This window comes from Vitis vinifera, chromosome 1 (genome assembly GCF_030704535.1).
Source record: "Vitis vinifera cultivar Pinot Noir 40024 chromosome 1, ASM3070453v1".
NCBI lineage: Eukaryota > Viridiplantae > Streptophyta > Magnoliopsida > Vitales > Vitaceae > Vitis > Vitis vinifera.
This window is the reverse complement of record NC_081805.1, coordinates 20,167,385-20,193,757: the sequence shown is the minus strand read 5'-3', so window position 1 is coordinate 20,193,757 and position 26,373 is coordinate 20,167,385. Positions and strand designations below refer to the sequence as shown.

The 26,373-nt window shown below is 35.8% G+C and overlaps 1 protein-coding gene across 6 annotated transcripts in view; it reads left to right on the top strand.

The window, feature by feature from the left end:
- The window catches only part of LOC100246122 (transcription factor BIM2), a 38,673-nt gene extending 13,500 nt beyond the window's left edge, over positions 1 to 25,173 (top strand). Inside the window, exons 2-9 of one of the 6 annotated variants that reach the window (XM_019221241.2) lie at positions 3,935 to 4,025; positions 4,634 to 4,718; positions 19,135 to 19,204; positions 19,309 to 19,404; positions 20,894 to 21,306; positions 23,840 to 23,969; positions 24,623 to 24,729; positions 24,923 to 25,173. In XM_019221241.2, the coding sequence (XP_019076786.1) occupies positions 3,935 to 4,025; positions 4,634 to 4,718; positions 19,135 to 19,204; positions 19,309 to 19,404; positions 20,894 to 21,306; positions 23,840 to 23,969; positions 24,623 to 24,724 (987 nt within the window). In that variant the 3' untranslated portion in view covers positions 24,725 to 24,729; positions 24,923 to 25,173. Of the gene's footprint in view, positions 1 to 2,831; positions 2,919 to 3,934; positions 4,026 to 4,633; positions 4,719 to 19,134; positions 19,205 to 19,308; positions 19,405 to 20,893; positions 21,307 to 23,839; positions 23,970 to 24,622 lie in introns of all 6 variants that reach the window. The other 5 variants (XM_059736532.1, XM_019221236.2, XM_019221238.2 and 2 more) reach the window with 5 other exon arrangements.
- Positions 25,174 to 26,373: the final 1,200 nt, after the last annotated feature.

Sequence of the window (26,373 nt, the reverse complement as noted above, 5' to 3'; positions counted from 1 at the left end):
AATTTTTTTAGTCTTATCAAAGGTCAAGAATTTTGATGGTTAGTGGCCAATAAGAAGGTCAACACAATTGATTTGCTTTAGGTGAGAAGACCTTTCAAAGCCCTTAGTCTCGTTCATTGCACCATGTGCTTGGGAAGTGGAGAATCAATTTATCACCTTTTTTAACATTGTTTGATGACTTTGAGGTTTTGATATAGATTGTTCAGACTAGCTATGCTAGATTGGGTTCCTTGTAGAAGTATAAGTGATATGATGATCATCTCCTTTAGAGGTTTGGAGAGTACTATTAGAGGCAAAGTTCTATGACAAATTGCTTGCCTTACATTGATTTAGATTGTGTGATGGGAAAGAAGATAATATATGACCTAATTTATTTCTATTCCTCCTCTTGGATCTCTACTGCTACAACTTTTAAGAGTGCTCCTCTTAATGTTATTCAACTTGATTGGAAAGTGTTATGTAGATCTAAGGCGTTGGATAACAAAGGAAGGAGATGCTTTTATTTTGAAGTTTCTTATGACTCTCTAATGATGTATGCTTCTCCTTAGTATATTGGAGAAAGTTTCTCGACCGCTTATTTTGATTAGAGTTTTCAAATTTTGGGAAGGATTCTTCATCCTTTGCATGTACTTTTAAAGCCATATTAATGAATGCCTCTTGTTTTGATCATAGTTTGCAAATTTTGGGAAGGATTCTTCATAAGCCATATTAATGAATGCCTCTTGTTTTGACATATTTTTATACTTGAGGAACCGTGACTCAACAACCATAAAAATTGAGACTTAAAACATTATTGTGATAGTTTTATTGTGTTATATTATATTTCGTAATTTTGTGGACTTTTTTTTTTCCTATTTGAGGTTAATAATGGAAGTAGACATTTTTTCTATTCCAGTTTGATAATGAAACATGTGTTTTTGTAATCACTAGATGTTTTTTTTTTTGTTTCGCCTTTGTTTTATTTTGTTTTTTTGTTTTTCTTTAAAAACTAGAAAAATTTGGTTGCCATATCCTTCTTGTTTACAACAATTGAAATCATTTATTTATTTTTGATGATAGGTAACAAACTTTTTTTTTTTTTTATTCATTTTCTATGAATCGAATAGAAAAATAATTTGTGTTTTCCATATTTAAAAATAGCAAAAAATACTCCTTAGTTGTTCATGTTGTCCCACAAGCTTGAAAACCTTTTACTAAGTATAATAAGTGTCCCAATTGCAATAATAAACTAGTGTGATATAGGACAACCTTAAGATGGTTGCCTATAATCAAATAGGTGGGTTAGAGTTTTTTTTATTTTTTTTATTAGGGTTTAAGGAGAGGAATAAGAGATAAAGTTTATGGTGGAGAAAAATAAAATAAAAAATGTAGAGAAAGAAGATACGATGAAGAAGAGATAGAAATCTGAGTCTCACTAAGGCTTTCTAGGAGTTTCAATTAAAAGAAAATCAATGAAGTCTCACAATTGAAAATTGCGTAGTATGCAAGAAAACATGATATTATTAATTATCAATCCATTACTTTGGTTTACATCAATTAGCCTTATTTATAGGTAAAGTTTACTAGGATTCTAATGACCTATTATGACTTTAATTTTAATTCTCCTATAACCTAATTAGCTACTTCTAATTTAACTACAACAAATATCAATTTTACTTTAATTCCAAATAATACTAATCATATTTTAGGCTAGGGTTTTTACTCCTTATGATTAAGGAGAGGAACAAGGGATAAAATTATGGTAGAGAAAAAAAAAAAATTATAGAGAAAGAAGATATGGAGAAAAGAGATAGAAACGTTAAAGTCTCACTAAGGCCTTTTAGGAGTTTCACCTAGAAGAAAATCAATGGAATCTCACCATTAAGGATTGTAACACTTGCAAAGAAAACGTAAATATTATTAACGTCAATTAATTACTTTGGTTTACATCAATTAGTCTGATTTTTTTTTTTTTTTTTGGATCAAAAACACAATTAGCCTAATTTATAGGTCTCTCTAAGAAATTCAAAGTCTACTAGGATTCTAATAACCTATTATGACTCTAATTCTAATTCTCCTATAACCTAATTAGCTACTCCTAATTTAACTCCAACAAATACCAATCCTAATTTTCCAAGTAATACTAATCATATTTTAATTGCAGCTAATAGTTCCCTTTGTTGATGTATATCTTGGAGATTCATCCTTATCACAATGTTTATGTTGTATTCATTTTATTTATATCAATTTGTTTGCCTGAATTTATTTCCAAGGGACATCATCATTACACAATCTAAGGAAACTTGTTTTCCATTAAAATATTAATGTTATCACATTAAGTTAAACTCTATGTTGAATTTTTTATACATAATCCCACAAGCAAGCTTTTATTCTCTAGAATTATAATGATGTGTAAGATTGTTAATGATCAAGGTTACCCTCAAATTTTATGTAATTTGGTCTTCCTCTAATGTGTGGCTCATGTATGCATATAATTCATATTAGTTGTGGTGGCTTATCCTTGATAAAAGAAATGGTGGCCTATCAAAAAAACTATTAGTGATGGTGACAACACATCTACACAACGACAACATATCATTATGTGTACTTTATATTAATTTGATGATACGTTTATGCCCTTGCAATAACTTGTGTTTGCACGTTGTTTCTTGGTGAAGTTCATATTAATGTTATACACTCAATATCACAGTATTGAAAAATAAATTGGAGAATGTTTGTTAAGAAGTTGAAAAAATTTGAATACTAAAAGATAGATTAGCAGTTTTAGTAAGAGATTTCTATGAAGGATGTTTTTTAATTTATTTTATTTTTATGTTTTTTTGAATTTGGAGATCTGTGTAGAGAAGTGGTCTGATATGGAACTAAAGGTTGAATTCCATCTATATCAATTCTTTGTCAGATTTTGGTTGAGGAATTAGGTGACAATCCTCTCTCTTCATCTTTCTTCTTTTTAATAAAGTATGCTGTTTATTGAGTAACTTAATTTTTTGAGTCATTGTTAACATAGGTATTACTGTACGCCTCCTTTGTCTTCCCCTTGTGAATCTTTTCTTGGTATTTATCCTGTGAAATCACTCATTTCTAACATATTCTTATAAATGGGATTCAACTTATTAAGAACAAGTTAGCAAAATCAAATTTTTTTCCCTTTGGGAAATATTTGTCGTCCATGTTTAGACAAAACCAATCAAGTTTATTAATGACTAAATGATACTATCTGTGTTGTTAACTAGGGACTAATGGCTCATAATTTTTTTCAGTCCCCACCTTCCTGAAATTAGGTCACTCTCCCATGTTCTCAGCTAAGTTATTAAATTTATTATCAAATATTAAACTTTATACTATTCATTAAGGTTATTCTTCTTTGCCCTCCTTTGGTGGAAGAAAGCGGAAAAAAGTTTGGAGAGTAGTGCCCTTATGTTTCTTCTGGACAATTTGGAAAGAGAGGAATAGGAGATCTTTTGAAAATGTGGAGCTGTCTATCCATAGGCTGAAATTCTTATTTTTGAGTAATTTGTTAACTTGGACCAAACTGTTTATAGGCGAAAGCTCGATGTCCATAGTTGATTTTATTGATTGGTTGGGCTTGTTTTGAGGGAGGTAGTAGTTTTTTGTTTTCTCTTTCTTTTTTCGGCGCTTTATGGTGGCTGTTGTATACATCGTGTGTACTTTGATGCACCTCTTTTTAACGTTTTTCAATACTACTTTCATTTACTGATAAAAAAAAAAAAAATAACCCATATTTTTTTATCGTCAATAACTTTAAGCTACAGTATTGCTTTTATTTTATGTTTGCACATGCATGCTGTGTCATTTAAAATTATTCTGTTTAGATATTAACACTATTTATTTGTCCTGGTGAATTGTCCAATTCCTATTTTAATTCAAGGCCAGTTATATTTTATTTCATCTTATTTTATTTTCTGGATATTAGATGAAACAAGACAAGGGTCACCGGGAAGAGGAAGAGGAAGAAGAAGAAGAAGAGTTGAGCATGAAGAAAGAGGGTCCTCTCACCAAGAAAGGTGTGCACATTGCTCCACCCTCTTATGATATTCTCCTACACTGGAGAGACCCTTTTGAATCCGTGTTCTAAGTTATTCCTTGCTTGTGATATTCTGTTTTTGTTGTTGTTGTTCTAAGTTGTTCCTTTCTTCTATTTTTGTTGAGAAATTACAAGAATTCAAAAGATTAGGCATTTGGCGATTATGATTGTTATTATTATTTTTGCTGAGAAACGACAAGAATTCAAAAGATATAAATGTTTAGAATTTTAGGCATTTGGGACCGGAAATAATTACTAAAAAGATTGATAAACCGAGTCTGGTACAATTATACGTCTTTTTTGGCTTATCTTTTCAATTTATTATTAAGATAAAAGGATGGTAGAAAAAAGAGTGTTATTTCTATATTTTCCCCCTGTTTTTAGAGGTTTATGTGAAAATTTAGACCATTGCATATGGAATACTGAGTTCAGTTAAAAAAAGAGTGTTATTTCTATATTTCCCCCCTGTTTTTGGAGGTTTATGTGAAAATTTAGACCATTACACATGGAATACTGAGTTGAGTTAAATTTGATTACTACTTTTATGTTCATTCTGAAATCTTAATTGGGATTTGATTATTAAAACAGATGGGAAGAACCATGACAAAGCTAATGCCATGCGATCAAAACATTCCGTCACAGAGCAACGCCGAAGGAGCAAGATTAATGAGAGGTATATTGAATGACTTTTGTTCATTTTTAGTATATTGGGCTTGTAATGCGGTCAACTTAGTGCCAATGGTATATAAATCTCAAGGATGTTCATAAAGTGGTGCATTGGTGCAGCGGAAGGTTTGTTTTGAAACGAAACGGAAAAACACTCAAGAACAAACACAAAAATCACAATAGGATCTGAAAATTAAGGAATAAATCTGAAAAAATTATATTGAACTCATTCTAATAATTACAATAAGCCTTTAAATAATGTTTGTAATGCAAAATAAAGGAAATAACTGAAATAGGAAACTAATGATGAACTTAAAATAGAAACTACTAATGCTAAACTTAAAATAGAAACTAATAATGAACTTAAAATAGAAAATAATGATGATCGTGTGCTACATCATAGAGTTTATACTCTAATAACCAGTTTATCGTGTATTTATGAAATTGTTTGTTCTCATATGATTATGTTGGCAGCCAAAGCTAACAAGCCTTTTCGTTAAGAAATCTTGATACAAGTGTCACTGAAGAGGAAGAGAATGGAAATAAAAAACTAAGAAATAAAATATATTTAGAGGAGAAGAGGAAAAATTCACTTGCCATGATTAAATTATCAAATGCAAAGAGAGAGGTAGGGGAAATTTTTTTTTTTTTGATAGGTAAAAGAAGTATTGTATTAAAAAAGGTGTACACGATGTATACTTATACAAAAACCAAAAGGGGCGAGAACGCACAAAAATGATCGCACTCTATGGGGAGCTTAACCAATTCACAAAATCTATCAAAGAAGCAACACTATCCCCTATGTACACTCTAACCCAATCCTAAAAGATGTACAAAAAAGAACTTTTAATTGTTTGATCTAAGCTTTTCCTTTCCTTAAAGGCTCTTCTATTCCTTTCCTTCTAAATAGACCAAAAAATGCAAAGTGGGGCAACTTTCCAAGCCTTTTTCCTGACTAATGATGAACTTAAATTATAAACTAATGATGAACTTAAAATAAAAACGAAGGGAAACTAATGATGAACTTAAAATAAACTAAAGGAAACTAATGATGAACTTAAAATAGAAACTAATAATGAACTTAAAATAAAAACTAAAGATGAATAGAAACTAATGATGATTGTGCGCTATGTCATAAAGTTTACACTCTAATAACTAGTTTATCGTGTATTTATGAAATTGTTTGTTCTCATATGATTATGTTGGTAGCCAAAGCTAATTGGTCATTTCCTTGAGAAACCTTGATACAAGTGTCACTAGAAAGGAAGAGAATGGAATTAAAAAACTAAGAAACAAAATAGATTGAGAGGATAAGAGGAAGAATTCACTTGCCGTAATTAAATTATCAAATACAAAGAGAGAGGTAGCTGGAATCATTTTTTTTTTGATAGTTAAAAGAAGTATTGTATTAAAAAAGGTATACACGATGTATACATATACAAAAACCAATAGGGGCAAGAATGCACAAAAAACGACCACACCGCACCCTAAGGGGAGCCTAACCAATCCACAAAATCTATCAAAAAAGTAACACTATCCCCTATGAACACTCTAACCTATCCCAAAAGATATACAAAAAAAAAAAACTTTTAATTGTTTGATCTACGCTTTTCCTATCCTCAAAGGCTCTCCTATTCCCTTCCTTCCAAATTGACCTAAAAATGCAAACTGGGGCAACTTTCCAAGCCTTTTTCTTGATTGATAGGGAGAATCATATTACCTATATAAACTGCTGAATGATAGTAACTAGAAGGTCTGATCTTGAAATGGCCAAGAATTTGTACGCCTCACCTATTGTGTAGTTACCCTTTGCCCACCTACCCTTTCATTCAATTATTGAGGGGTTAACTAAGTTGAGAAACCAACAAATTTACCATCACAATCCTCTTCTATAGTCGGAACCCACCGGAATATTCCAATAATTCTTTTTAAAAATTCTAATATTTTTTATTTTTAACAAATTCTCCATTCTTTTTTCACCTTATTTCCCAATGTTTCAAACCTATTCTCAACATTTTAAACTAGCACATTTTTTTTTCAATGTTCTATTGCAGTTTCTTACTCTTTTTCAATCTCAAAATCATCTAGACTCTGAAATTGACACTTTTTTCCTCAACCCTCTCTATGAGTTTCTAAAACTGCTCTTTCAATCTCATAGATTTATTTATTTTTTCTCCTCTTAATCTTGTAAGGACAAAATGTGCTTTTTCAAGTTTGAAGAAAGAATCATCTTGTAACGTTAACCTTGACAAAAGTAATATTTATGGCATCAATCTTGAACAGAATCATCTTTCTAGGTTAGCCGAGTTGCTTGATTGCAAGGCTTTTGGGTGGCCTATACTTTACCTGGGTCTTCCTTTGGGAGGGAATCCCAAGACTTGTGGCTTTTGGGATCCAACGATTGAGAGGATCTCGAGAAGATTAGATGGGTGACAAAATACTTATTTATCTTTTGGAGGTAGGATAACCCTTATCCAATCTTGCCTCACCCACATGCCTTGCTACTTCATTTCCTTATTTAAGATACTCGCTTCAGTGGCTACAAAAATTGAGAGATTGCAAAGGGATTTTTTATGGTCAGGGGTTAGGGAAGGTAAAAGAGATCATCTTGTTAGTTGGGATGTAGTGTGTAATCCGAAGGCAAAAGGGGGATTGGGATTTGGGAAGATTTCTCTAAGAAATCTCGCTCTCTTAGGGAAATGGTTGTGGAGGTACCTTAGAGAGGATTCAGCTCTATGACATCAGGTTATTTTAAGCATTTATGGATCACACTCTAATGATTGGGATGCCAACACTATAGTCAGATAGTCACATCGTTGTCCTTGGAAGGCTATTGCACAAGTCTTTCAGGAGTTTTCCAAGTTTACTCGGTTTGTGGTAGGAGATGGGAAAGAATTCGGTTATGGGAAGACTTTTGGTGGGGGGACCAACCTTTGGGATCCCAATATCCAAGACTATTTAGAGTAGTCATGGATAAAAATATTCATATTTCTTCAATTCTCAGTTCTATTCGTCCCTTCTCTTGGAACTTTAATTTCCGCCGTAACCGTTCTGATTCTGAGATAAAAGATTTAGAAGGCCTCATGCGGTCACTTGATGATTTGCATTTTTCACCTTCGGGTTCAGATGCGAGATCTTGGTCCTTATCTTCTTCAGAGTTTTTTACAGTCAAATCTTTCTTTTTTGCCTTATCCTAATTTTGTGGTTCTACTCTAGTTTTCCCTACTAAGTTCGTTTGGAATTCTCAAGTTCCTTTCAAAGTCAAGTCCTTTGTTTGGTTAGTGGCACACAAGAAGGTAAATACTAATGACTTGCTACAATTGAGGAGACCCTACAAAGCTCTTAGTCCTGATATTTGTAAACTGTGCATGAAGTATGGAGAATCAGCAGATTATCTTTTCCTACATTATTCTTTGACGATGGGGTTGTGACACATATTATTTCAGTTAGCCAAGACGGATTGGGTTCCCCCGAGGAGCATTTCCGACATGCTGTCCATCAATTATAATGGTTTCAGTTTATCTAAGAGAGGGATAGTTTTGTGGCAAGCTGCGTGCATTGCTTTAATTTGGGTTGTGTGGCGAGAAAGAAATGCAAGGATTTTTTAGGATAAAACAAGGAATTGAGAGAATCTTTGGGACTCTATTCATTTCCTTGCTTCTCTTTGGGCTTTTTGTTCCAAGGTTTTTAAGGGGATTCCCCTTAACGTGTTACAACTTGATTGGCTAGCGGTGTGCAATTCCAATGGGTTGGTCTAATCTAGAGAGTTTGTTCGTTTTTTATTTGTATTTTCCTGTTTTTGTATTATTGTAGTTTAGTTTTCTTTGGTGGGAGGATTCCTCATCCTTCTCTTGTACTTCTTTTTTCTATCAATATATCCGTTTGTCATTTCCTATCAAAAAAAAAAAAAAAAAAAAAGTTTGAAGAAAGAGGAAAAAAATGGTTGCCAAAACTTTTAATCTTGTGGAGGTTGGAAAGGAAATAAAAAAGAACTACTTGTTATGGTGCTAAATTAGCATATTTTATCTCCCAACCCCTATAGTTGAAGTGGGTGGTGAAATTCACCTTTTTGTTTTTGTCCTAATAAGAAGTCTTGATCACCTTTTGCTTCCAAGTTTTGGGATTTCTTAAGTCTTATTGGTAATTCATCTATTTTCAAGACTAGCTTGGACTAAATAGACAATACGTTTATGATCTTCATGTAATTTGTTTTGTGCTTATATATATTCAAATTATATTAAAAAGCAATCCAAAGAGCAGGTACACAGTAAGTATACACATTACACCTAACAACGAAAGAGCACATGAAGAAGACAACTTTCATCCAACCCCAACACTTGACCCACAATAGCTTCCACAATCCACATGTATCATACCAAAAGAACAATCTCCTTAAGCTTCCATGCTCAAGTTTGAGCCTCCTAAAAGACCCTTTTCAAGCAATGCAAAGAAGGGGTGTGGTGGGTGTCCTCCACAAATACAACCTATTACTTTGCTTAAATTTTCCTTGCCAATAATTTCACTGTCCCCTTTAGGATAATCCGCTTTACATCCAAAAAGTATGAAATCATCAACTACGATTCTTAGACCATCAACCAATGTATTAGAAGATGATTGACAATTTATTTTTTTGGTACAGTTCTCTTTAATTTCCCGGTGCTTCTAATTAAACAAGGATTTCACTAAAAGCTCACTGTCCTTTGTTTGCTTTCGAGTGAACAACCCCTCCCTTTTTACCCATATCTCTACTCTGTAAATAGCCTTAAAAAATGAATCATCCATCTGAAATTCCCTATCATGGAAGTTCTTAGTAGACTTTAGATTTTAGTGGTTCCTTATAGTTGACATTCCCTTATACTTCATAGTGGTGGCATCTTTACTTACCACCAACTTGGACAAGCCTAAGAAGCTCCCAAGGTGGACAATCACCGCAAGTCTCTGTGGCCACCACCCCTCCCCACACCCACCCCCCTGACTGTAAAGAAATTGACCTGTAAAATACTTGCAACCCTCATCTAACAGTTTTCCTTACACCTAACAGAGGGTGATTTGATATCTTTGGATTTCTAGCATTATAGAAGCTTTCAAATCATATAATTGGATGAGAGCTTAAAAAAGGCAAAAGAAAGAAAAGAAAAAAGGTAGACAAAAAAAAAATTTCAACTTTAGACCTATTAGCTTGATCACTTGTCTCTACAAGATAATAGCCAAAGTCTTATCAGGGCGATTAAAAGGTGTACTTCATGAAACTATCCACTCTACTCAAGGTGCTTTTGTTCAAGGAAGACAAATTTTGGATGCAGTTCTAATAGCCAATGAGATAGTGGATGAGAAAAGACGATCAGGGGAGGAAGGAGTTGTCTTCAAAATTGACTTTGAAAAGGCTTATGACCATGTAGATTGGGATTTTTTGGATCATATGTTGGATAGGAAGGGGTTTAGTCCTAGATGGAGGTCCTGGATGAGAGGTTGCTGGTCATCTGTTTCTTATGCAATTTTAGTGAATGGAAATGCTAAAGGGTGGGTCAAGGCTACTAGAGGATTAAGACAAGGTGATCCTCTATCCCCTTTTATGTTTACCATCATCGCTGATGTGTTGAGTAGAATGATGTTGAGAGCAGAGGAAAGAAGTATGTTGGAAGGCTTCGGTGTTGGTAGGTGTTGAAAGAGATAGAGAGAAAGGAGAAAAACCTTAATTCTCATTAATGTAATGTCTACTTACAATTGAGAGATATATATATACAAGGCTAGGAGTCCTAACTACCATACATGTGACCTATATTAACAAGGAAAGATAATATACTATAAATACATTATATTCAACACTCCCCCTCAAGCTGGAGCATATACGTCATATGCACCAAGCTTGTTACAAATATATTTAATCCTAGGACCTCTGAGAGATTTAGTGAAGATGTCTGCTAGTTGATCATTTGAATTGACAAAACTTGTAGCAACACATCCTGATGCGATCTTCTCTCTAATGAAATGACAGTCAACTTCAATATGCTTGGTCCTTTCATGAAAGACTGGATTGGATGCAATATGTAATGCGGCCTGGTTATCACAGATGAGTTTCATCTGTTCATCATTTCCAAATCTCAACTCCTGAAGAAGATGTCTCAACCATATGAGTTCACATGTTGCCAAAGCCATAGCTCGATACTCGGCTTCAGCGCTAGATCTGGCCACTACATCTTGTTTCTTACTCTTCCAAGATATTAGATTACCTCCAATAAAAACACAATACCCTGAAGTGGAACGTCTATCTGTGGGTGAGCCAGCCCAATCTGCATCTGTGTAACCAACAACTTGAGAGTATGACCTCTGTTCTCGTACAATACACCTTGGCCTGGTGTACTTTTGATATATCGAAGAATACGGATTACGACATCCCAATGGCTATCACATGGTGACTGTAGGAATTGACTAACAACACTCACAGGAAAAGAAATGTCTGGACGAGTAATGGTGAGATAGTTCAATTTACCTACGAGCCGTCGATATCTCCCGGGGTCTCCTAAAGGCTCCCCCTGTCCTGGTACAAGTTTGACATTCGGATCCATAGGTGTGTCTACCGGTTTACAGTCTAACATACCGGTTTCTTCCAGGATGTCTAAAGCATACTTCCCTTGGGAAAGGACCACACCAGAACTGGATTGAGCTATCTCAATTCCCAAGAAATACTTGAGTTTCCCCAAGTCTTTGGTCTGAAAGTGGGTAAAAAGATGTTGCTTTAGTTTCTGAATACCATCCTGATCACTGCCTGTAATGACGATGTCGTCCACATAAACAACCAGATAAATACACTGCCCCAAGGAGTTATGATGATAAAAAACTGAATGGTCTGCTGTACTGCGAAGCATGCCAAACTCTTGAACAACAGAACTAAAACGGCTAAACCATACTCGAGGAGATTGTTTCAAGCCATATAGAGAACCGCGTAACCTGCACACTAAACTAGACTCCCCCTGAGCAACAAAACCAGGAGGTTGCTCCATATAAACTTCCTCGGCAAGATCACCATGAAGGAAGGCATTTTTAATATCCAACTGATAAAGAGGCCAAGAACACATAGCAGCCATGGAGAGAAGCAAGCGGACAGAAGCAATCTTGGCAACAGGTGAGAATGTGTCACCATAATCAGAACCATAAACTTGAGTATAGCCTTTAGCAACTAAGCGGGCCTTAAGGCGATCAACCTGACCATTAGGACCAACCTTAACTGCATAGACCCAACGACAACCAACTGTAGATTTACCAGAGGGTAAAACAACAAGATCCCAAGTGCCATTAGAGTGCAGAGCATCCATTTCATCCACCATTGCCTGTCGCCAGCCTGGATGGGAAAGAGCTTCATGGGTGCTCTTTGGAAGAGAAACAGAGGATATAGCAGAAACAAAAGCAGAATAGGGTGAAGATAATCGATGATAACTCAAAAAATTGTAAATAGGATGAGGATTACGAGTAGAGAGAGTACCTTTCCGAACAGCAATGGGTAAGTCATTAGGAGAAGGCAGAGCCGGGGCAGGTGAAGCCGAAGGAATAGGAAGTGAGTCAGCAGGTGCCTCAGGAAAAGGGAGAGGAGCAACGACACGAGGGCGACGATGATAAACCTGAAGTGGTCGAGGGGGCATAGCATCAGGTGGGGAGACAATGGGAATGGGCAAGACTTCAGAAACAGGAAGAGGCTCAGAAGTGGTGGAAAAGAATGGTGAGTCTTCAAAGAAGGTGACATCAGCGGAGATAAAGTATCGATGAGTCTCAAGGGAATAACAACGATAACCCTTCTGAAGTCTAGAATATCCCAAGAAGAGGCACTTCATGGCTTTGGCGGAAAGCTTGTCCTGTCCAGGAGTGAGAATATGAACAAAGCAAGTACAACCAAAGACACGAGGAGGAAGGAAATAAAGTGGTTGGTCAGGGAAAAGAAGGGAGTGAGGAATCTGATCGTGTAAGACAGAGGAGGGCATACGATTAATCAAATAACAAGCGGTAAGAACAGCGTCCCCCCAAAAACGAAAAGGAACGTGACTATGGAGGAGGAGAGTACGAGCTGTCTCAACAAGATGTCGATTCTTGCGTTCAGCTACCCCATTTTGTTGAGGAGTATGAGCACAAGAAGACTGATGAAGAATCCCATGATGAGACATAAACGAAGTAAATTGGGCTGAAAAATATTCCCTGGCATTGTCACTGCGTAACACACGAATAGAAATATTGAACTGGGTTTGGATTTCAGTATAAAATTTCTGGAAAATAGAGAATAACTCAGCTCGATTTTTCATTAAAAATAACCAAGTACATCGAGAATAGTCATCAATGAAAGTGACAAAATGCTGAAATCCTAAAGTAGACGCAGTCCGACAAGGACCCCAAACATCAGTGTGGACAAGCTCAAAAGGAGACTTTGCCCGATTATTCAAACGCTTTGGGAACGAGACACGAGTATGTTTCCCAAACTGACATGACTCACACGGAAGCGACGACAAAGTGGAAAAACGAGGAACCATCTTCTGGAACTTGGAGAGACTAGGGTGGCCCAGACGATTGTGAATGAGGAGAGGAGCATTAGTGGAAATGCAAACTGCAGGAGATGAATCTGAGGTGAGGTGATAGAGGCCTTGAGACTCACGTCCTATGCCAATCGTCTTCCCCGTACTCCGGTTCTGCAAGGTCACAAATTTATCAGAAAAGGTAATAGAACAATTAAGAGTACGAGTGATTTTGCTGATGGAAATAAGATTAAAAGGACATTCAGGAGTATAAAGGACAGAAGTGAGAGGTAGAGAAGGCAGAGTAATGGCCAAACCAATACCTTTAGCCACAGTTTGAGAACCATTAGCTAAGGTAACAGTAGGTAAATCAGAGGTAGTAGTAATAGAGGAGAAAAGATCCTTATTACCAGATAGGTGATCAGATGCTCCAGAATCTAGAATCCAGGGTCCAAGAGAAGATGTGTGGGTAAGGCAGGCAGAGGCATTACTAGGCTGGGCAACAGAGGCAATAGAAGCCTGAGATGTCTGAGATGCGGAGGAGCTCGGAGGCTGAGGCAGCGGAGAATCAGAGGACTGGGCCATATGGGCAGTGCGAGGAGGTCTTCCATGTAACTGATAGCAACGATCGCGAGTGTGGCCAAGTTTATTGCAATAGGTGCAATGAGGACGTTGGCCTCTACCTCGGGTACCACTGCGTCCTCCTCGAGAGGTAGTTTGAGAAACTAACACAGAAGAATCTGAAGCGCTATCAGATGGCAAAGTCTGAGTGGACGAGATACGGAGGAGGCGAGCAAACACATCATCCAAGGACGGAACTGATGAACTACCAAGAATCTGATCACGAATAGGCTCAAGATCCGGACGAAGGCCAATAAGAGTAAGGACCATGAAGAACTTGTCAAGCTGTGTTTGTTGAGCCCCAACATCAGGAGTAAGAGGCATCACAGTCAAGAACTGCTCCTTAAGAGAGGCAATCTGACCAATATAAGTAGATAGATCCAAGTCCTGTTGGCTGAGATGGACAATAGCAGAAGCCACCTTATAAAGACGCTGGATATCATTCGTGTATAATCCTTTGGCCTGAGTCCAAAATTTAAAACAAGTTTTATAGGCCTGAAGATGAAGAAGAATCCGGGGATCAACCGATTGCCATAATACACTACATAACTGTGCATCTATCTTCCTCCACTGTACGCGGTCAACCTCAGGGATATCTGCCTCCTGGGTAACCAAGTGATCCTCATATCCTTGACCCATAAACCAAAGTTCAACAGAGGCAGACCAGGAAAGATAATTTTCACTGCCAACCAATTTCTCTGAGGTAATCATAGGAGATCCAGAGATAACAGAGGTAAAGATCTGATTTTTGGTGGTCATATTCACGTATTTGGATCGAAGAGAGCCCTAATACGGCTTTAGATTGCGGCGTGGCACCACCGAAAAAGGGAGACGGCCTCAGATCGCGACGTGGTACCACCAGAAAGGTAGAAGAACACTTCCCAAGGCACGTGCAGGGATTGGGGTGGAGAGAAAGTAGCCGGAACTTCGCCGGAAAGGCTGTTTGGAGGGCTGACGGAGACAAAAATCCCCAAAAGAGGTACGTGCAGGGCTCGGATGGGAGAACCAGGTAGGTAGGGATGCTGGTCGGCTGCAGGCGAGGCTGGAGGAGGAGGCGCGTCGCCGGAAAAGGCCTCACGCGCCCTCACGCGCCGGCGCATGAGATGCAGTCGCCGACCGGAAAATGGCGCGTGGCCGGCGCGTGGATCCTCTTTTGATGCCGGTGCCTTCACAAAAGTTGGAGATCTCCTCTAGGCGCTCCTTCTGGTATGGTCAGTGTCGGAAAAATAGGTCACCGGAAAAGTTCGCCGGAAAGTTCGCCGGAAAATTTCGTCGGCGGTGAGTGGTTTCTAACGATGATCCGACTGACCGGAAAGTGTTGGGAGATGGGGAGGGTGACCGGAAAGAAACACAGTCACCGGAAGGTTTCCCGGAGTTGATGACACGGGAAACAGGAAAGAATTAGGTTTTCTTCCTTGGCTCTGATACCATGTTGAAAGAGAGAGAGAGAAAGGAGAAAAACCTTAATTCTCATTAATGTAATGTCTACTTACAATTGAGAGATATATATACAAGGCTAGGAGTCCTAACTACCATACATGTGACCTATATTAACAAGGAAAGATAATATACTATAAATACATTATATTCAACAGTAGGAATAGAACAAGGGTGTCCCATTTGCAATTCGCAGATGATACCGTCTTCTTTTCTAGCACATGTGTGGAAGAACTGCAAACTCTTAAGTTTATTTTGTTAGTGTTTGGGTCTTCTTTTGGGAGGGAATCCAAAGGCTCGTGGCTTTTGGAATCCAATGATTGAGAGAATCTCGCGGAGATTAGATGGGTGGAAAAATGTTTATTTATCTTTTGGAGGTAGGATAACTCTTATCCATTTATGCCTATCCCACATTCCTAGCTACTTTCTATCCTTGTTTAAGATTCCCGCTTCAATGGTTGCAAAAATTGAGAGATTGCAAAGGGATTTCCTTTGGTCAGGGATTGGGGAATGTAAAAGGGATTATCTTATTAGTTGGGATGTAGTGTGTAAACCGAAGGCAAAAGGGGGATTGGGGTTTGGGAAGATTTCTCTTAGGAATCTCGCTCTTTTAGGGAAATGGTTGTGGAGGTATCCTAGGGAGAGTTCAACTCTGTGACATTAGGTCATTCTAAGCATTTATGGGACACATTCTAATGGTTGGGATGCCAACATTACAGTCAGATGGTCACATCGTTGCCCTTAGAAGGCTATTGCACAAGTCTTCCAGGATTTTTCCAAGTATACTTGGCTTGTGGTAGGAGATGGAGAAAGAATTCGCTTTTGGGAAGACTTGTGGTGGGGGGACCAACCTTTGGGACTCCGATATTCAAAACTATTTAGAGTAGTCACAACTAAAAATATTCTCATATCTTCAATTCTCAGTTCTGCTCGTCCTTTCTCTTTGAACTTTAATTTCCGTTGTAACCTTTTAGATGTTGAAATAGAAGATTTACAAAGCCTTATGCGTTCATTTGATTGTTTGCACTTATCCCCATTGGTTTCAGATGCGAGATCCTGATCTTTATCTTTTTCAGGGTTATTTACAGTCAAAACTTTTTTTCTAGCCTTGTCCCACCTTTATGATTTATCTCTAGTTTTCCCTACTAATTTTGTTTGGAATTCTTAAGTCTCTTTTAAGGTCAAGTCCTTTGTCTGGTTAGTGGCATATAAGAAGGTAAATATTAATGACTTACTACAATTGAGAAGACCCTACAAAGCTCTTAGTCCTGACATCTATAAGTTGTGTATGAAGCATGGAGAGTCGACATATCATCTTTTCTTACACTGTTCTTTGACGATGGGGTTGTGACACATATTATTTCAGATAGCTAAGATGGATTGGGTCCCCCCGAGGAGCATTTCTGATATGATGACCATCAGTTATAAAGGTTTTGGAAAATCCAAGAGAGGCATAGTTTTGTGGCAAACTGCGTGTATTGCTTTAATTTGGATTGTGTGGCGGGAAAGAAATGTTAGGATATTTGAGGATAAAGCTAGGAGTTCAGAGAATATATGGGATTCCATTCACTTCCTTGCTTTTTGGGCTTTTTGCTCTATGGGTTTTAAGGGTATTCTCCTTAATGTGTTGCAACTAGATTGGCTAGTAGTGTGTAGCTCCAACAGGGTGGTCTAGCTAAGAGAGTTTGTTTGTTGTTACCTTTTAGCTTCTTGTTCTTGTTTTCTTGTTGTTTAGTTTGCTTTTGTGGGAGGATTTCTCATCCTTCATTTGTACTTCTTAATTCTATCAATATATTTCTTTGTTTCCTGTCAAAAAAAAAAAAGAAAAAAACAAAAAGAAAAGCAAAAAAATGAGAATCCTTGGCAATCACAGAGTACCTAAACAATCTCACTAAGGAAAAAAGTACTCATACCTTAAAAGAAGCATAATAGATGCTATACACTGTTATTAATTCATTTATTTTATTTTATTTTTTGAAAGACTACATAGGTATATATGAACTCTTTAACTCTCTTCCTAAGAGGGTAATTTTTCTAAGTCATTATCTTCCCTTACAAAAATAGGAACAGATTAAGAAAAATCTATATTATTTATGACATTAAAAGAAATAGGTGCTTTCCTAATATAACAAGAAGACTAAAAGAAATAGAAACTTGATAAAAGGTAAATTGTTAAGTAAGTTAGAATCTTAACAAAAGACTCAACTTAAATTAACTATGGTGATTCCAAGGGGAACTTAAAGTATCTTTGGCATTCTAAATTAAGATTGGAAAATCTTTCCTCTAAGATTCACAATGCCTTCACCTTATTTCTCCAGCCTTGCATCCCAAAGAAGTTTGCAACCTATTGACATCCTCCACCTCTCTTTATACTCTTTTCCAAGTTTTCCTTTTGTCCTGAACCCATTTCAAAACATAAGAAATTACATATGAGGTATCTGAGTATCTGGACTGGTCCAGTAAAGTAAAAAAGTTCATCTGTGTGAAGAAAATGAGATACAACTTCTCCCTCCCTGCTCTAATCCCCACCTGAAAACCCTACATTAATCCACCCTCTATTTCCTTAGCTCTCAGTTTGAAGATCACGTCAATGAAGACACTACACTGGAATGGATATAATGGATCCTCCTGCCACGGATACCTAGAGCTGCTAAAGAAAGCTTGTTAGAGAGCTTCATTTACAAAAATCTATTATCTGGTTGTTGTGATACGTCTTCTGATCCATCCCATTGATCTCTGTCGAAACACATGTAGGGCAATGTATTAGCATGATATTTCACCTTTTCCACACATCGTTCAAAGTTGCAGTATAGGTTGCTGACTCATTAGGATTTGAGTTACCTTGGACCTGTATGAAGTGTTACGAACAATATGCTCAAAAGGTTTAAAAACCTCTAAAACAACTAACAAAAGTTTTAGAAAAATAATTAATTAGATGGACTCAACAAATTAATAACAAAACATCTATCACATTTAATATTATCTAAATAGGCGTGAAAGCATGCATTTGAATTGGTTTATTAGCATTGAGAATTAAATTTTTTTTAGAACTTTACTGTACTCATTTCTACACCCAATATCAATTTTTAATAATCGCTATATCTTGAAAAGAAAATGATAAAAGGTGATTGGTAAAAATAATTGTTTTGAAAATAAGTAAAGTTGTCCATGAGTTGGTCAAGTGATTCATATTTGAGTTGAAACTGAGTTATTTCTACACCACATGCTATCAACTTGCATATTGGACTCGTCGTCATGGCCATGGTCAACATGGAGACAACTTAGCCGATACTTTGAATCATCTTTTCTTGTCCAGCCTCTTCATTCTTGAGATGCAAATCAATACATTCATTAGCAACCAGGATTACCTCCAGAATGTTCCTCCCCTCCACAAAAACACTCTAAAACCTTTACCTCCTTTAATATCACTGTCTTCAATATTTGAACACTCACTTGTTGACTGTTCATCTCCTGTGAATAGCTTTCTTGTACATATTGTTATAACATAACCATTGTGTGAATAATATGACTAGAAATGGACAAAAGAAATGCTACCAATGGAGCTTTCATGGTATCTTCTTTGTGTGGTACATCCTTTTGCTGTTGTTGAATACCTGTATAACAACTATCTGACTAGATGTTACAAATGTGCAACAATAATAAGTCAACTAGCAGTTAAACTTCAAACTGATTTAAGTTCAGAATTTCATAAACAGTACTTGGTATTATGAATTGCTTGATCAAGAGGTCAAGGATGGATATAGGAAAGGTCTCCAGATGTTTCAATTTGTTGTTAATCTTTGTTTCTAACTTCTATGGAGGCAGTCATAGACAGTACTCAATGAATGTTAACCTTTTTTTTCAATTCAGATTTCAGATATTGAGAGATCTCATACCCCATAGTGATCAAAAGAGGGATACAGCGTCATTCCTATTAGAGGTACATCATTCAATTTAGGGATAAAATATAACATATTTATTCCATTAGTTGAGAATTCTTCTATGCTTTAAATTTTTTGGCTGAAGTTGTATGTGCTTGTGCAGGTTATTGAGTATGTTCAATATTTACAGGAAAAGGTACAAAAGTATGAAGGGTCATACCAAGGATTGACTCCAGAGCCCACAAAGTTAATGCCATGGGTAAGATTTTAGAACTTGGCCTTACACATTGTCAATGCATAGGATCCACCTGCATGCTTGTGTGGATGCCCCATTCTTAGGTGTTGAATACACAGAAGACATAGTCTTTGTTGCCTCAAAAGAATTGGTCTACATATTACTAATTTAAGGGAAGCCTGGAATTCTAAGATGGAATTTCAGGAGCAGCCTCTGCATAAAGATGCTATTAATGAAACATTATACTAATCAGGTAATATGAATAGTTTTATACATTTTCTAAACATTTATAAATGTTAAGTTTGGTATGGGACAATCAATATAAATTATTTAACGTAAAAGCTGTAAATTCCCTCATGAAAAGGTGTAGATCTTTATAATTTATAAAAGAATCTGCTAAATGGTGAACATTTGGAATCAATCTAGAGATTGTTTTTTCCCCAGTTTCTTGGATGATTTATACTATAATGCTCAGGCAGATTGTAATTTTAAGGTGTTGCTCTGGTATAAACTGTGAGCCTATATCCTAACAGCTTAAGTATTTATGAAATTTGGTAGCTTAACATTGTATTGGGCTATGCTTAACTAGAGGTCTTGAATTCAAGTCTTGCCTACTGTTTATTTGCCATTTTATTTATCTATGATCCATAACTGCTAATTTGTCTCTCCACTTGTGGGTATGAGGCTGCATGTAAGAGAAGTTGTTAGCCTCGTATACATCGTGGGCTCATATCATAACAGTTTAATCTTTTAAGGAAGTCGGTAGCTTAATATGATGCTTCCATCATAATCTCATTGTTTTGAGTTTTTTCATGTTGGCATTCCTTAAGTTGTTTTGGAGTTGCTGACTTAGAGTTCATTGAAGTCCTATTTCCATGATGTCAGCCTTAACATTTCTATTCAGCATTTTCTTTGTGCTTAATTCTTATCTATTTATTGTTTCATTATGTTCTCATTCAGTTGTCTTGAATTTTATTTGCAATCAAAATGGAATTAGATCTGAAGAAGAGTTCTTTCAGATTCTGATTCCCTGATGTGAGCTTAATATTTCTATTCAGCATTTTACTTTATGCTTGCCATTCTTAGTTTTGTTGTTTCATTGACTTGTCTTTGGGTTTCACTTGCAACCATTGGTGAAGTCACTTTTGCTTCTTCATTTTCCCAAAAACTAAATCCATTTTAGGGCCTTCTTGTTCTTTTTTTCTTTTTAATTGTTTGTGTTTGCATGGGTTTGTCTTGGGTTTCACTTGCTGATCAGTTGGCTTTTGCTTCTGCATTTTCCCAAAAACTAACTCCTTTTTAGGTATGTGTGACTGTGAATTATGAATTTTGGGAGGAATAGGCTGTGGTTGTGACTCATGGCATGTTGAATTGTGGTATGATGTATGTCCTATGTTAGTTTCTTTGTTGGTGAAGAAGATTTGGAGAATGCATCACAAAAGGGGCTCATTTTCCCATTCGAAAGACGCCTCAGGCTAACCTATCGAGTGCCCTCTTTTTTTGCTTGAAACAGAGAAACAGTCACTGGCGTGTTCAAAGTTTTGTTGGTCACCCTCAAGCCATAAATAATGGTTCTGGTCCTGGCTCGGCATTTTCTGGGAAGTTTGATGAGAATAACATCAATATTACTTCAACCATGCTTGTGAAGGCACAGAATCCAGTAGAATCTGACCTTAGCAGGGATGCCACCTGCAAAGCAATGGATCACCAATCTGAGTTTAACAAGGCAATCGTCATGCCCATATCTTTACAGTCAAACATGTCTGCTCCTGTCCAAAGTGAGGGTGGGCTTGTGCATCCTCTTCAGGGACCAGTTTCTGATGCACAATCGGCTGACTGCCCCATCACTAGTGAGACACTTAGTAAAAAAGAGGAGCTAATGATAGAAGGAGGCACAATTAGCATCTCAAGTGCTTATTCTCAGGGGTATGTGTCTAGCTGATGGTTTTGCTTTGTGCATATTCTTAATCTAGTTATGACGCATCTTCATCTTTGGAAATATTTAGTGCAGCAATTTTTTAAGGTCTGACTCATTTGCATAAATCCATTCATTTTGGCTTTCACCTCTTAATAACCATGGAACTAGTTTTAATCTTTGGTTTTTGTTACTATAGTTACAAGGAATTCTATGTGTCACATACCATTCCATTAGTAGCTTTGGCAGAGTTGGGTGAGTTCTAGATTTAACGCAGCACATTCTATCCACATGAGTTCTAGATTCAGTATTATATATGTGCTATTGCTAGAGAAAGAGAACCATTGTTTTAAAAACCGGACTGGCCGTCTTTCCGGTCCGGTTCACTGAGTTAGGCCACTAATGGATTGGACTGGTCATGAACCGCTTAAAACGACGGTTGGACTGTCAACCGAGACAAACCCCCTGGTTTTTAAAGAACCAGTCACAGAAAAAAGTCTGATGATGTCAAGTCCACTAATAAGCTTGCCTTGCGATCTGTGTTCCAACTTCCAATTTAAGGCATGCTGTGTTCCTACTTCCAAGGTATATTAATAGCTGGAAGAGATTTGAGCGCAGGTCCTTTAAGTGGAAATGCGGCAGCTCAACCAAGATTGTACAATATACTTGTATATATCATGTTTATTTTTATTATAATTATATAATAATAATTATGAGAATAATATAAATTAATTAATAATCATTTTAAAAATTTTAAATTAATAAAATAAGTAGACATAGAAATAAAATTAAATATTATAATTTTTATCTTATATATATATATATATTCAAACTTAAATATTATACACATTGTATTTAATAAAATTTAAAATATTAATATATTTATATTTATCTTTTATGATTTAATTGAAATATTATTAAAAAATTTAATTATACATATTTTTATTTTATATAATATATAAATGATATATTTATGACATCATCGGTTCGACTGCGGTTTGACCATCAGTCCAATCATTAAACTGTGAACTGGTAACTTTTCTGATTCAATGACCGGTCTGGTTCTGAAAACATTGAAGAACTTAAGATAATATTTGAAAATCAATTTTAATTATCTTTTAACCTTTGAGGCATGGCTTAGGTGACAAGGTATTAGGGCAGGGATAGGGAAGTTTCAGTTTTGATTCCAGGTGACACCACCAGAAAAAGTTCCTATTGGAGAAAAAAAGGAATAATCTTCTACAGGCTGATTTGAGCCCCTTAGCTTAGATATATAGCAATCTGTTTAGTAAAATGTTCAAACTGTATGAAATTTGTGTCAAGCTGTACCTTTTGTTTTCGCATTTACAGCAATTTAAATTTAAATGCTAGGGGTCAGGTGGTTCTTGCAACTCAAGTGGAAAAGGACTGAATTGAAAGTGATACAATTTTTGTGACAGAGAGCTCAATTTTTTGTGTTCCTTCGTTATCTTTAAAGTTATACAATCACTAATCTTTGGCAGTTTTCATCTCTTTCATTGCTCTGGTCCTCTGGAACCATACATTCCCCACCAGTTTGCCACAGAGTTTAATAGTAGGGTTAGATGGCATGTAATGTGTTTCTCCTTATTTCCTATTTTAAGGCAGTATTGGATTGATGTTCTAACATTCACAGCAATGATTCTAACATATGCCCGAGCGGATGCCATAGGCAATTCAGGTCTTTGGTGGTTACTTCTTGATAAAATATGTTTAAATTCGGTGTTGTTTTTTCACCCCTCTTCATTAATACTTCTTTGCTTCCCTTCTTTTCCTTTTTCACATATTTAAGTTTTTTTCTAAAATTTTCTCCCTTTTTTATGGGGGTAAAAATTTATTGAAATGCTTATATTCTTTGATCTAACATGAAACTACTAGGGGTAGCTGATCCAACATGATTATTTGTTTAAGGTTAGGGCCCCTTTGTTACAACTGTAGCTTCTCTAGTGAAATGCCTGGTTGAAACTGATTTTTTATATAAAGCTCTTCATGCTCTTTTGCTAAAGCATCTCACCCCTACTTTTACTTAGAAGAGCTTTTAGGCCTTGAAGATCTTTAAAGTGCTTGATGGCTTATTTGAGGCAGCTATATAACTTGTTAAATTCTTATTTGAAAAGTTCTATATAACAGTTTCTATTTAATATATAGGAACCTCGTCCTATAAGCTCTCTTGCAAATGCATCTTGCCGGTAACTTTATTGAAAAGAGCTTTATGCCTCAAACTTTTACTTTTAAAATGTTTTAGTGTACCTGCTTTAAAGATCTTTAACAGTCACAATGTGCTTTTGGGCAGTCAAAGAGCTGCACCAAATGGGGCATAGTGTATGACTAAAGATACTGTAAAGCTCTTTGATAGTCAAAAGAGCTTTAGGCAATCAAAAAGCTTTGCTGAACAGATGCCTTCAGACTTTCTTGTTAATGGACAGCTATATTTACTGGTGCCTACTGGCATATGTTTACAGCATTTTTCTTTGAAAGGATTTCCTAGGGTAAGTGCTGAAGTTAGAGGTATTTTTTGGTGAACAGGCTATTAAATACTCTGACACAAGCACTGCAGAGTTCTGGTGTGGATCTGTCACAGGCCAGTATCTCAGTACAGATTGATCTTGGAAAGCGGGCAAATAGAGGACTGCCGTCGGGGACTTCCATTGCTAAGGTAAGAGCCTCCTCCAATGGGATGCTAAAAAGGCATGCTATTCTCAAAATGTAGTACTTGCCTTCAATGCTGTTGCTCCAATGGGTGGTGCTATATCATGTGCTAAAATGGCAATGCCATTTTTTGTGCCAAATTTGGCATTACTTTTGTCATTGCCATTTCATATGCCAAAATAACGCTAGCATTAGATTTAGCATTGTGTTGGAGTGGTGTGCTCAATTTGGCACTTCTATTTTAGCATTTGCATTAGAGAATAATTGTGAATGCTAAAAAATAGCTTTGACATTGCTATTTTAGCTTTAAGCATTGGAGATGCTCTAAAAGCATATCAAAAAATAGAATTTTATATCAGAAGGATGGTTCTGGATGATACACTTCTTATATGCTTCTTTTCATTGCCAGAAACAGTGAAAGATAATGAAAATGTGGATTCACCTAATGGCACCGTTTTATCATTTCAAACTGTTTTTATTTTCTTACATTCTGCAACCAGCAGGAGAAATTTTCAGGCCTTTTTTTTTAGGTCTGAAAAGATGTCTGATTTGTTTCAACAGCTTTCTTGTTTAACAGCTGTTTTGTGGACTTTGTTAGCTAACAAAAGTTCCTCTCTTGTGGATCTTTCTTATTTATTTCTTTAATTCATTTTGATCCAGGATCATGAGAACCCCCCTCCTAGCAATCATATAATTGCACATCATAGGGATGCAAGCAGTGCCGAGGACTCGGATCAATCACAAAAGAGACTGAAGACATAAAACTAGTACGCCATGCCTAAGTCTCTACTTTCACATTTTTTTTTCCTCCGTTTATTTTCAAGTTATCTTCCTTTTTCTACTGGGATATACACGTATTATTCCTGCTTCACCAACTAATTTTCTGTACATTCTATACTTGTTTTGTTGATCTTTCGTGCTATTCATGGGATTGTATTAAGAGATGTTCCTTTCTTGCAGTTGCATTTTAGATTTTTGTTCAGTGGCTGCCATTGTCTGTAATTAGGTTGTCTAAAAAAACTGATGCTGATGAAATAGTAGAAAGCAGCAGCTTTAAGCTTGTATCCCTTGTATTTTAATGCCACTAATGAGAGTTGCTTATCATTCTGAACATGTTTTATTGATGTGTGGCCAAGCATCTTCCAACATTTCTATGATGTACACTCTTATTTAAATAAATGTGGGAACCACGATTTGGTGGTTGAAGCTGATGAGAAGCATCTGTATTTGGACTGAGAACAGGTTAAGACGTGCCAAAACTAGAGTTGAATTCCTGCTTTCCCTTTATTTTTCTTTTGTTCCCTTTTCTTTATGATTTTTTACCCTATGTAATTAGTACTTTTGGCAACTCTGAGGGTGTCCCCATTTTTTTTAATGATTATTATTATTATTTTTTTTAGTGAATGATGTTACATATCAAAGGGGAAAAAGGAAAAGAAAAGACGAAAAGTGTAAGAAATAATTAATTAGAAAGCTTATTTATTTATTAACAATTGTTCCACCTGTTTTGATGGAGGATAAGAAATACATATGAAGTGTAAATTATTGCTTGTTTATTTATTTTTTAAAAATATTGTTTCATTTGTTTTGGAGTCATTGGTTGATCTTATTGAAGAAACCGGCGGGTAAGAGGGTGTTTGGTAAATCAACTTAAATGACTTATTAATTTAAGTTATTAAATCGATTATGTATGTTTGATAAAATAATTTAATGTTACAATTTAAAGTTAAAAATAATTTTGAAATAGTTAATTTTTTTTGTCTTATTTATCAAAGTCTAATGATAATATATTTAACAATCATGACTCTAAATCAATAACTCGTTTTTCTAGTAAATATTTTAAGGTTATCTTATAAGTTTATAATACTTTTAAATATAGATGTTTAAAAATAGATTTATTACTTTAGATGAATGAAAATCAATATTAATCTAATTTTTCATAATAAACATTAATTATAACTAATGGATTAAATATGTTAATTCAATATTTTAAAATAAATGTTAATTTAATTTTATCAAACAACCTTGATATTTGAAGTAATAAGTATAATTTAACTTAAAAATCAATTTAAGTTATTAAGTAATAAGTATTAAGTTTTACTAAACACCTGCTAAGTTTAAGTGAAACAAAGCGGATGTATCTCAATAAGCTGATTGCATGGAACAGTAGTTTAATTGTAACCTTGTTTCATTCATAACTGCAAATCATACTTAAAATCTAATAGACTATACTAAAAAAGTTTACAGGAGCTTTTTAATTGAAAGAATAGAAGAAATTTTCCAATTTTCCTATTTCAGCAAGAAACAAACTTCACCCTCTTTAATTTTTAATTCCTTTTTCATGGTACCGATTTCAGCAAAAGTTGAAGACCAAGCGGATCCTAGTTTGTGAATTGGCATAGCCTTCTTGG